Source organism: Phyllopteryx taeniolatus, chromosome 12 (genome assembly GCF_024500385.1).
Source record: "Phyllopteryx taeniolatus isolate TA_2022b chromosome 12, UOR_Ptae_1.2, whole genome shotgun sequence".
In the NCBI taxonomy this organism is placed as follows: Eukaryota; Metazoa; Chordata; class Actinopteri; order Syngnathiformes; family Syngnathidae; genus Phyllopteryx; species Phyllopteryx taeniolatus.
Window position 1 is genome coordinate 1,109,941 of NC_084513.1, and position 12,838 is coordinate 1,122,778.

The 12,838-nt window shown below is 40.4% G+C and overlaps 1 protein-coding gene across 5 annotated transcripts in view; it reads left to right on the plus strand.

Moving 5' to 3' along the window:
• The first annotated feature begins 1,318 nt into the window (after window positions 1–1,318).
• The window catches only part of LOC133486524 (aryl hydrocarbon receptor-like), a 59,398-nt gene continuing 47,878 nt past the window's right edge, over window positions 1,319–12,838 (plus strand). For 2 of the 5 annotated variants that reach the window (XM_061791823.1, XM_061791824.1), the window contains exons 1-2: window positions 1,319–1,844; window positions 4,072–4,259. In XM_061791823.1, the coding sequence (XP_061647807.1) occupies window positions 1,804–1,844; window positions 4,072–4,259 (229 nt within the window). In that variant the 5' untranslated portion in view covers window positions 1,319–1,803. Of the gene's footprint in view, window positions 1,845–3,111; window positions 3,742–4,071; window positions 4,260–12,838 lie in introns of those variants that run through there. The other 3 variants (XM_061791822.1, XM_061791826.1, XM_061791825.1) reach the window with 3 other exon arrangements.

Consider the following 12,838-nt stretch of genomic DNA (forward strand, 5'->3'; position numbering starts at 1 on the left):
CATTGGGAGTCAAATAATTACATGTGCACATCCAAGGCTGTTTTATGTCCGATGACGACATAGAAGTCAAGCTAATGCAGTGTGCCTAAACCTGTATTAAGCCAAGGCATATTTTTTTGCCTTGAGATACAAGCTGTTGGTTTATCGAGAGAGCTCGTGCAATTTTTTGCTTAGACTTGTGAGCCCATCAGAAGCAGAGAGCTGTGATTGAATTTCTTGCTTTGGGAGGGGACTCACCACGGAACATTTTCAAAAGGTCACACTCTCCGAACTGTCTCCTTATTCTCGCCCGTTTCCTCTTATTTGGGGCCATCCGCTTCTTCATTGACAATCACGCCATGTTTTTGTGGTTCAATAAAAAAAATATTACAGTACAATATATCACATGTTGAGCATCAAATCCCGATACGGTTATAACATTTCCATTGCATGCCTGATGTGACAGTCAAGAAGGTAAATAATGAATTTAGGCGATGAAAGGAGTGGAGTCCCACTGCCCACCAGAGGCATTGCAACATAGTAGGCAATTGTCCCAATAGCAGACGTTGGCAATAAAAAAAATAATTAAAAAAGCACTGAGTGCTACGACACTGCGTGGCTGTAAAATTCCCCGCAAAAAGGGTCTCCTTGATAGCGGCTACCTAGTGGGCCCTATCGCGGACAGAGGGGGGGTGATATTTGTCCAAATCAACGATACACACCCAAAAAAATTTTTTAGGAAAATTTACATTTCTACAGATTCGAAGCCGGACAATGAATGAATGGGAAAAAAACGCGCAAAATTTAGTGAAATAAATCAGGCTTTTTTTCTTATCATTTTAACTATACACATTCACCGCCATATGATAAATTGCTTTACTTTTTTTTTTTTTTTTTTTTAAAGCTTATATGTCATTTAAGGGATGTTAACATTTCTGATGACAACAGTTTAACCCTTGAACCGATACATAATTTGTACATTGGTAACGTGAATTATGACCCCAAAACTACAACCAAGTGAGGAGAATGGCGCTCCATCCTGTAAGAGTCTCAACCCTGACCCATATTGACATAAAACCAACATCGCTCATGCTTGGCGCTCATTGGTCCTGGAGTAAGCGCTTGCGTGCACGCGCACGGCCTATGTTTCCAAGCGATTCTCCTGCACGCGCGCGCGCGTACGCCCACGCCATTCCCCTGTCGCCTTTCTCGGCTTCTCTCTGAACCAGCGAGATCGCGCGCACGTCGCCCATCTGTGCCGGGCGTGCCCGCCGGTGGAATGCGCGCGCCCCCGTGGACCTCCCGACGCCCCAGCCTGGCTCCTCCCCCCCCCCCCACCCCCTGCCTTCACTGCAGCTTGCATCGAGTCGCTAATTTTGCAGCGCAGCGCCGATGTTCGCGTATAGTTTTCACATTTGCTTCCAGTTTAGTTTCTGCCATCATTAACTAGGATGGAGTGCGCGTGCGCGCACCTGGCGTGTCTTTTGTGACGGCCGTGGCCGCGCGTGGAGGCGACAAGTTGAGCGTGCTTGCTTGGAACAAGTGCATCTCCCCAAATGGGACAACTATTGTGGATTATCCCCACGATATTGGAGCGTTTTGGTGCATGTTAAACGAGGGGAAATCCGCCCACTTGGGAGCTCTCTTGCAACACCTGCGACTGCGGTTTCTTTCGATTCGTATTGTTTAAAAAAAAAAAAGGAAATGCTTTTACAACGTTGAATGGTTGGAGTAACCACGGAATATTTGCGCTGGTCGTCCATGTAGCGCAAGAAAAAGGCGCAGAGTGTTTGCGGCTCTCAGGCTTACATAAGCAGCAGCGTCATGTATGCAGGACGCAAGAGGAGAAAACCGGTCCAGAGAGCGTAAGTTAGTTTTATTTTATTTAAAAAAAAAAAAAAAAAAATATATATATATATATATATATATATATATATATATATATATATATATATACGTTTACTTTAACATGAATGTAAATAAAAGCAGTGGGGGGAAAAATGATTCGTTTTTTTGCCCAGAAAAAAAAAAAATCAAATAGTCACCAATGTGCAATTGAATATATTTTTAAATAATGTATTTAAACGGAACGAAAATCATTAAAAATATGTATCTATTTGAATTTGTATTTGAAAGTATTGCTTGTTAACAATTAAAGCGAGCTTTCGAGTCAATGTTGTGCACCAGGCTGCTTTAATGCCTTGGGATTATTGCAGGCCTGCTACTTCCAAGGCCGGATTTTGACCTTCAAAACAAACATGCATGACAAAAATACAATAAAATACAAATAAATCCACGCACAATTTTTAACTCATTGCTGTAAATCACTGAAAACGAATAATGTACATTTTATTCTTTAGATTGAGTCATTTAGATTCCGTAAATTATCTCGGTGGGGTGTGTTTTCGTACGCCCGTTGAGGATATTATCGTTATTTAATATGATGGGGGGGCACGAACGATTTTATTCCTAAAACAAAAAAATATATACATTTATTTTTATAAATTTAAATATTTACTTTAAATTAATTGCAGCTTTCACATGGTTCACCCCCAGCAGTTTCAATTCATGAATTAAAAAAAAAAAAAAAAAGGAATATTTTTTTTCAAGTAAAATTATTTTGTTTACATCCAATGTTCGTTCATGAATGTCATCAAATGCTTCTTTCTACAGATGCGAAGTGACTGCAACTGTAAACAAAGAATCTCATGACGCATTATACCGTTAAAATATATTGTTAACATATTGTTATATACATACGCACATATGTTATTCGACCACTGAACTAACCTGCGACTTTAATCAACTGATTGAATCTATAAAGACGATTTTTAAGGTGGAATTTCGTTTTTTTTAAGTAAATAAATAAATAATAATACAACTTAACCACTCATATGGGGATTTTTTTTTATATTGAATTATGATATGATGTGCCAGTCGAAAAGAAATAAAACACGCATAACGACAAAGGCCAGCAGAGCAGAGCAGGTCAAGCATGCTGACATCGATCAGTGATGCAGTCTAAACACATCTCATGGTCACTGATAAAACTGATAAAGGAACATTTTGACTTGAAAGGAAGAAAAAAAAATCCTCCGTTTTGCGTTTTTTTTTGTTTTTTTTTTAGCTCAGCACAATCTGTTTTTTAAATATTATTTTAGTTACACAACAAGCTGTCGCTTCCTTTGACGTGCCACCTAAATGTTTTTGTTTTAAACAGTGCCTGATTTGATCGAGGAATATAAGGCCCTCGTACACAATCAAATGAGGTCCAACACAAAAGCTGGATCAAACATGTTGAATTTCCTGATACAGCAGCTGTACAGTGATGCTCATTTCTGATTGACACTGATTGGCGGATGCATGGTGGCATAAATTCAATTGGACTGCATCACACAGACAGCATTTTTCTTCATATTTTGGTCAGCTCTTTATTCATATTTTGTCCCCACAAGCAAAACAAATAACCAAACTATCAAAATCAGCTGTCAGTATGATGCAAACTACAAACACCACAATCGCCCATGGATGGTCATTTGTTATACAGAGTGCTGTACAGGAAATTACAGTTGTTATATTACTCGGTAATAGTAATTCAAATTTGTCCTTAAACTTTCTTTTCCATTCAGGATGTCTACTCAAAGCCCAACCAACAATTTAGCATAAACTTAAATTTTATGCAAATTAGAAAATATACTATATCGTCAACGAAAAAGCAATGCCGGATATGCGGACCGTCACATGACCTACCCCGCAAAACAGGTTAGCTGACTTCCTGTGGACTAACGAGCATGACTTACGGAAAATGTTATTTTCTTTATGGCTGGTGTCTTCGGACAAAAGTTAAATGTCATTTATTTATACAAATATACGTAAACACGAACAAAGCCTAAACATTAAAGATTGTCATCTTTGGTGGCTCTATGGTGACATTTTGTGTTAAAAAAAAAAAAAAAAAGACAAGTTTGTATGGGCGCCATTCACCCGAGCAAGGAGGAAGTACTTCGACCTGTTAAGCCAAATGCGGAAGTAGGTTGCGCATATATCCGATTGTGCTCGTATGATTCAAAATAATTGCGTTCCGTCCTGCAGGGTGAAACAGCCGCCCAACGAGGGTGCCAAGTCCAACCCGTCCAAGCGGCACCGGGACCGGCTAAATGGGGAGCTGGAGAGGCTGGCCAGCCTCCTGCCGTTTCCCGAGGAGGTCACGGCCAGCCTGGACAAACTGTCCATCCTGCGACTGAGTGTCAGCTACCTGCGAGCCAAGAACTTCTTCTCTGGTACGTTCCGTCCCAATGACGCGACAATGACAGTGAGATGAGCTCACTGTGTGGTGCCACAGTCTTGGGTGTTTGAGTGCCAAACAGCACGTTGGCTTCACCCTCGAGCTGAATCAATTCAGTTTACTGCCATTGATATTGTAAAAGAAATCACACAAGAGAAGAAGAGGACAAGCGGTTGGTCTGAGGCAATTTGACTACTTGGCAGCAGAAGGCAAAAGTCATTTAGACCCAACTAGTTTACGGCAAATGGGTTGCTATCGGAACTGAAACCGAGTAATCATGAAGATGGCAAGAGTTTTGCGTGAGACCATTTGACTACTTGGCAGTAACCAACAGTGAGCAAGAGATGTTCAGGCTTGAAATCAAAACAGAATGCAGACATTAAGATCGCCAGTTGCAGGTGCAAGACCATTTGCTACTATGGCAGAAAGTCATTCAGTCCCAAATTGGTTTGCTGGGGAAATGGGTTGGGATAGAAATTGTGGGACGATTGTGATTCTACGTGTGGTATTGACAACTAATAGAGTTGTTGCATTTACCTCTGATTGTTGTAGTAAGTTAGGCTAGTGTCCAAATTCTGGCCATTTGTGGCCCACCTTTTAAATTTTTTTTTTTACTGATAATTACGTTTGACACGGGCCGCATCACCAATATTTAAAAACGAGGCAGCATGAAAAGTGTGTGTCGAAAAGGAGGAGACACGACACCTATAACTAACACGAATTTTTTTTATTTAATATAGAGCTTTTCTAGATATGGTCAGGCTGATTGCATAATTACCATATTACCATTACCAAGTCATTTATTAACGTTTTTGGGAAAATAACAAAGCATAAAACGAATTCAACAATCAACTAGAATCCAGTAGCCTCAATTCTACCTTTGCTGATTTCAATAATCTGGATGACTGCGAATCTACACAGACATGAAGAAAAACAATTGTCTTTAGCAAGCACATTAGTATTTTCTATTGATATTGTGACAGTGAGTTACAAATGACTCAGACTATCATGCGATTGGGCTTACAATATGCAAAAATGCAAACAAATAATTGACATCTAAAATAGTAAAAAAAAATTCTGTTCCTTACAGTGAGTGAAACTAATAAGCAAAAACTGTTACCTCTACTTTCTGCTTCTTGTCAAGGTCCAATTAATGATCGTAAAAAATGTCAGCTTACAACACATTTCTCTTGTTTTGGTACTGAATGTGGAGAGCAACACAATGCAGGGGCAGATCTATTCTAGTGGGTTAAAGGGCTGCGGGCCACCCCAAAATTAGCTTCATCACCTTTAACAGAAAACTGTGATCTAGTAGGTTTTTAAAATAGCTACAATTTATAAACAATATATAATTGCTTGGTAGATCGTTTTTTTAAAAATCACGTTTAATAAATTAAAGGTGAAGAATTTCAAAGTGGCCCTTGCATCCTTTGATTTTTCTGTATACGCCCCTCAGAGGAAAAGGTTTGGACACTCCTGGGCTAGGTAACATACCGAATATATGAGATAAACAATGGTTTGTTTGCGTTGCCTTTTGTTCTAGTGTTGGATGTGTTTGTTGGCCGACATCTTCTAGTTGATCGGAGTTGTTGTGATGACAAGTGTGAGCAGCCACCACCTTATTCCAATGATTTCATCACGGGGGGGGGGAGTAGCCTCAATATTTAATTGAGACAGCATGTCAACGCGTGGCGGTGACGTCAAGCGATTTGAGGGTGAGGAGTGACCATTAACACTCCGCGAGAACGTGAGAGTCGCACACCAACCGACAGGCTACGATCCGCAAAGACGGAGAAGGCGGCATTATTTCAGGCCATGATCTTCCAGAGAGAAAAGCTGCAATGCGGCCATCAGATGCTCTCGACGGATGAATAATTCACAAGAACCTTTGACGTTTAAAGAATTTATGAAATGGAGGCAGAGCAATGTTTGTTTAAGACGACGCCTGTTTGGGGCGGGACGAAGGTGGGCAGGATGAAGGCGGCCAGGATCCTTTGATACGAACTCGATGCACATATGTGTTGGCTGTTGGGTTTGAGAATCCTCTAAACAGAAACCAGGGTGTTTTTTTTTTTTTTTAATATTTCATGAGTCTTTTTAGATTTCCCCTCCAACAACGTATGGACATTTTCAGCTTCGTCTGAGTAAATTATTGATTATGGATTTTTTTCATAGCAATAGGTCAAATTGTCTTATTAGACACATAGGCTAGTCCTCTTGTCTAACTGCATTAGCCTACTTCCTGTACACGCTTACTAAGTAATTAACGAGCTCAAAGGCGCTTTCGTAAAGCAAGCAGCTCCACTTGAGGGCTTCGTTGCTTTGGGCTGCCTTTGCGGTCAGCCATAATTTGTTGTATGTAAACACACTAAAGCTTGCTTGTCAGAGGCATCCCAGTGCAGACGCTTCGAGGAGGAGGGGGTTGTGGGAATGCTTGAATATGGTGTTCACGCTGGGACTGTCGCAAACGCTGTTGTTACAAAAACATCATAAACGACTGAAAGTATTCACGTTGTTTTTAAAACTGCTAAAATGGTGATTCTTCTGTCTGCTGTATAATTTTGAACAAAGCCTCAGCAGTTAAGCTGGCATTATCCAGCCTGTCGGCCATCTTGGTTGTTGTCAGGAGCTATAATGAACTGGCACGTCTCAACCAGGCTGAGAAGAAGAAGGAAAACTGGGGTGTTTGATGGGAGGGTGGAGGATGGGGGAATAATGCATTAAAGCATACAGCACCACCAAGTATGACCCCAGCTCAAGCAGCAGCAGCCCAGCTACCATTTGAATTGGAAATTGTTACATTTGATCATTTCAAAACCGTGTGTGCGTGTGTGTGTGTGTGTGTGTGTGTGTGTGTGTGTGTGTGTGTGTGTTTGTGTGTGTGTGTGTATGAAGAGATTTTGGTTTCGTATCAAAATATTCATGAGACAAACGTTTAGAATTCCAGCTTTTATTTCATGGTCTTTATATCTAGATGTGTTAAACAACTCAGGACAGAGCACCTTTTGTTTGAACCCACCCACTTTTCAAGTGACCAAAAGTATTAGAACATGTGACTGATGGGTGTTTCTAGTTGCTGTTATGGCAAAATGAGAAAGCCAAGTGCAATCTGAAAAGGCCTTGACACTTCAGAACAACAACACTCAACCTTTCAGTGTGACCAAATCACTGGTTCAAAGCCCTTTAGATACTCATACTGTTTGTTGCAAAGTATCTTGGCAAATAATCATTTTCAAGGATGATAGACATAAAAAAAAGACCTATTCACAAAATTAGATGATCTTGTCCATAAGAGAAAAGGGAGGTTGGTACAGCTACAGAGACAGTATGACGGAAAGGACTAAGACTAAGAAACAATTTGGCTACTCGACAATTTAGCTATTAGGCCACACAAGAACAAAGGACTATTGAAGTAATAAAATCACACACAAAAACTATGGGATAATACAATAAAAGAGTATATAGACTATATTTTGTCATTTTACCATAACATTGCTCAGGTGTTTCCTTTTAGATTGATTGCTTAAACATTAGATAGTGCTTGTTTTCGGCTTTGGGTTTCACATGTGAAAACTGCATTTGCAGTTAAGCAAACATGAGAAAGCTGTCTATGGCAGAAAAGCTTTTTGAAACAGAGAAGAGGGAAAATCGATCAGAGCTATTGCACAAACATTAGGCATGGTCAATTCAACAATTTGGAACGTCCTGGAAAAGAAAGAAACTACTGGTGTACGAAGCAACAGACATCTAACAGGTCAGCCAAGGGTAAAAACAGCAGTTGATGACAGAAACATTGTGAGAGCTGTGAAGGAACACCCAAAGACAACAGTCAGTGACATCACTGACAACCTCCACATATATATATGTGTATATATATATATATACATACATACATATACATATATATATAAATATACATATATATATATATATATATATATATATATATATATACATATATATTTTGTCCCGAGGCCAGCGATATGTATAATATCGTTGATCCATATTCAGTACAGTCGTCACATACGGTACAACGAAGCGACCTATTCTTATTGCTTATTTGTATAGTTGTCACTCTACTCTGCTGATGGTTAAAACTTGATACTATATTCCAGTTTGCTGCTATATAAATATAATTTCCCCCTAGTGGGACTAATAATGTCTCAATATATATAGAAAGCTATTCTCATCAATTTGGCATTAATGGATCACTTAATTCTACAAGTAAGTTTTCTCTGTTGTTCATGGTTTTCCAGGAGAAGTATGGTTAACTGATTAGGATTATAGCAAAATAAAGACTGAAGAGTTCTAAAATCCATTTTGCTGACTAATGTGTAGCATTAGCCAGTGGAACAGACGGCTTGCTTGTCAGGGTTAGCGGTTAACGGTTAGCCCAGCGCCCCATTTGTCCTATATTTTGGGTCTGGTTGAAGTTAATCTGGTTTGGACTCCTTATCCTTTGGGTATATTTAAATAAGACAACATGCAGAGTCAGCAGTTACTGTAGATTGGCGACCTGCATGTGTTTGCCAAACTTTTTACACAACACAATCAGACAATGTGGATCAGTACTTCTGCTTCTGGGAGTGTTTCTTTACCGCCAAGATCCTGACGAGATCCAGGATGACACAAGTAAGCCAATAAGGACTTTCCCTGCTTTCACAGAAGTACAACCTCTCCTCCCCACCTTCTTGCCTTAAACCCACGGTCACATGATCACCACAACGTAACTATCAGTCTTCCTGGTGCATGTCACATGGCCATTATTATGCCGCTACTCAAGACGATGTCCTTCATTTTGCTGTGATATTGATAGTGTTATTGAGAATGAAGGCTTTAGTGGTGGCATATAACAAAAACAATTGCCATATTTCAGAGTGTTCTGGTTGACAAAAGCACGTTATTTAATAATTACTAAGTTACTTTGGAGATTGGGATTTTCTACATCCATCCATCCATCCATTTTCTGAGCCGCTTCTCCTCACTCGGGTCGCGGGCGTGCTGGAGCCTATCCCAGCTGTCATCGGGCAGGAGGCGGGGTACACCCTGAACTGGTTGTCAGCCAATCGCAGGGCACATAGAAACAAACAACCATTCGCACTCACAGTCATGCCTAAAGCAATTTAGAGTCTCCAATTAATGCATATTTTTGGGATGTGGGAGGAAACCGAAGTGCCTGGAGAAAACCCACGCAGGCACGGGGAGAACATGCAAACTGCACACAGGCGGGGCCGGGGATTGAACCCGGGTCCTCAGAACTGTGAGGCTGACGCTCTAACCAGTCGGCCACCATACCGCCGGATTTTCTACATATACTATTAAAATGTATTACTTCAGTATAGAGTAGCAAAACTCGTATAAATTGAAATGCAATTCATGTGTATGCTGAAGAAAGTGTGTATTGAATGGTTATTTAAACATAAAATGATGAAAATACTGCTTTTATTGTCAATATTTGATATTGTAGATTTCAACGCTGCTTGCAGCTTCTGGTATTCTCCTTATTACAAAAAGTAAATTGCTTGTTTGGCGAGTTTAACATACTGTACATGAAATCTCACCAACCTGGTGCGCGATTCCAGGAGAACATTTATGTTTGCTGTCTGTTACCAATGTGACACCCCCAAATTTGACTGGCTCGTGAAGGGCAGAGCAGGGAGCAAGTACCTCGTATTATCCTTCAGCATTGAGCATCAAAAATTCACAAGATAAGTGCACATGATTTGATCGCCTCCAAAATACACAGGAGTGAACTGTCTGGCCATGAACCCAACTCTTTGCATTTCCAAGACACACTAATGCCCCCCACCTTCCCCAGAAAGTTTTGCAGTTTTAAATCTTTCATTTTATCCATTTTTTTTCTTTTCTGGGAGACATGACATGGTTCTAGTTAAGAATACAGGGTAAATTTTTAATACTGACGTTACTAATTAAGATTCCTTGCCAGATAAGGTACTGCTATTGTATAGTAATGTAACTATGGGAAATGTTCACAATTCTTATCTTTCCCCCGAATTTTTAGAAATATATTCTGCTCCTGGAATTGTAAACTTTAGAACTACAACTTTAAAAAAAATGTATGCAGTACATACCAAGCACAATCGAGCTAAGGGATATGAATATTTAACATGTATCCATAAGGTAGAGCATTATATTGCTTATAAACGCATTCCATTCATAGAGCAATGGTAAACATGGTGCTGTGCGCCTTTTATGTAAGTCCCACTGGAAGTAGCAATAGATATGGACAATGAATTATGCACATCTCCAACAAATAGTGCATGCTCAAGAACTTGATAACAATGAGGATAATGGCATAGAAACGACATGTGAAGTCTTCAATCAGCTGGCGGCATATTTACCAAATTAAAGAAAACAAGGCCTCTGTTCATGCAATTAACATCCATATTGTTAGCCTAATAGCATAGTAGCCAAAGTCATATTTGAATGTTTTTGGAAGACAAGGGAAAAAATCTACAAATTCAACAGATTCAACCTTTGCGGATTATCAGGACCTGATGACCGAGATTCTAAACAGGCATAAAGAAAAATCCAAATTTTTAGATTAATATTTTAACAGTAAGTTAAAAATTACTTCGTAATTATTGTATGAGGCTAACGATAGGTGGATGATGCGGTGGCACAGCACGTACATGCTCAGCAGACAGCCACAACCATGTGGGGGCAGCCATGTTTTGGGAGCATGTGGAAGAGCTCGCCACCGCCGCTACAATCATTCCCCCACAGCAGGGATGCTTACATAAGCTGTAAAGTCCTAACTTGTCATGACATTTGTTTGTTTTTATGTCATATATAAAGCGACCATCCTCCACATCTTCCTGTAGGGAGAGCTATGTGGGCTACATAATCAGCAGTGGGTCATCCCTTCATAACCAACCCCCATCCTGCCCTTCCATCCGTCCTTCCCCCTCCCTGTCAGCGACATAATACGCCACTACGAGGAATGCAGGCCAATGGAAGAGAGAACCTGTTAATCACCTGTGAGCCCACCCAAATCCCATCACCGCCCCACCGTTAAGCAAATATGCAAGCATGTGATGGAGAAAACCTCAGAAGACACGAAAGCAGCACAGGATGTGCGTGCCCACCCCACTACCCTGCATTATTGACTGTGTGTTCTTTGTCATGTGTGTTGCGTGCATCCACGTGTATGTGTGTGGTGGGTATGTGTGTGGGGGCAGTGGAGGTGGTACGTGTACATTTTGTGTTCACTCTGCAGTGTTTGAGAGTTGAAGGAGTTGAAACGTTCTATAGTTACTCGCTGCCATTCACACTCTGAGAATAATTAGCACACAAACACACATGCACAGTGTGTATGAATGCATGAATTGGGCGCACTTCATGCTGAGACACACATTCACTCTGCCGCCAGACTTACACGTTGAGAATGACTTTTTACATTATGCACAGTAAACCAGAATTTGTTTGATAGTAGCGAAAGCATCTCAAGTCCTGTCGAAGTAGCGTATCGCACCTTGTTAGTTGACCTGTACATAAGCGACGACATGAAGTAGTCAACATTGCACTTAACTCAGGTACACACAAAGCAATTTTTAAGCTCTTAACTGATTCTTAAAATGTGAAAGGAACAAAATCGACATGTGTTCTTACTGCTCTTACAATTTATGGTGTAATGGCGATGACCAGCAGAGCACACTACACAAAGAAAGATCTCCACCGATAATCGAGAGTCTCCTTTCCCAAAAGCAGATGTTTGTTGTAGTATTAAGACTGACCTGGGTGAGGCAACATGGTGCCACAGGTTATATAGACTGCTGGAAAATATAAACAAGAAGAAAGAGTAGTTGTTGTAGTAGTAGAAGAAGAAGAAATATAAGAAGCTTGGGCAATTTTTATCTGATCTGGAATACATTGCATTTGTAAATCTCTTTTTGTTGTTTATATTATGGTGAATGACTTACACATTATACAAACAAAAAACCAAACCAGTTGTTCCTCTGTTTGTGTCCAGCAACAGCGCAAGGTTTACGTCACATTCTAATTGTCTGTTATTCCCGTTTCACATCACAATCCCTCCATGGCTTGGCCAAACTTGGTGTTTACCACACACAAGGATTTGTGATTGTAAGTAATGAGCAGGTTTAACATTTTACATTTTGGCTAATCACTTTTACCACACCACTCACCACACAGTAACTGCGCAGAATCATCTTTTAGACGCATCCAATAACACTTTGTTAGTCACAAATAACGCTACTGACCATGTCAGTGTGACAGCTGTAATGCTGCCTTGCCCTCCCCACACTACGCCACTGTCCGGTCACAATTAGCTCTGCATCTAAGCGGAGGCTAAAGGCAGCTTAAGTGTGTTTAGTTTCGACTCTGGGAACAGCCAGTAATCCCAAATCAGCCGACCTCCAAGAGGTCTGCAATGTTTCATAATGGGTCAGGAGATCCCATAAGTATTTGGGACCTGATCCATTCACTGGTTTTAAGTTTTGAGGTTGATTCTGTGAGAAACTGCCAGTTAGTAGCTCCAGTCAGAGGAAATTTTAGTTCTCAGTAGTTGGCACTTTGTGTTTATGGTGCTTG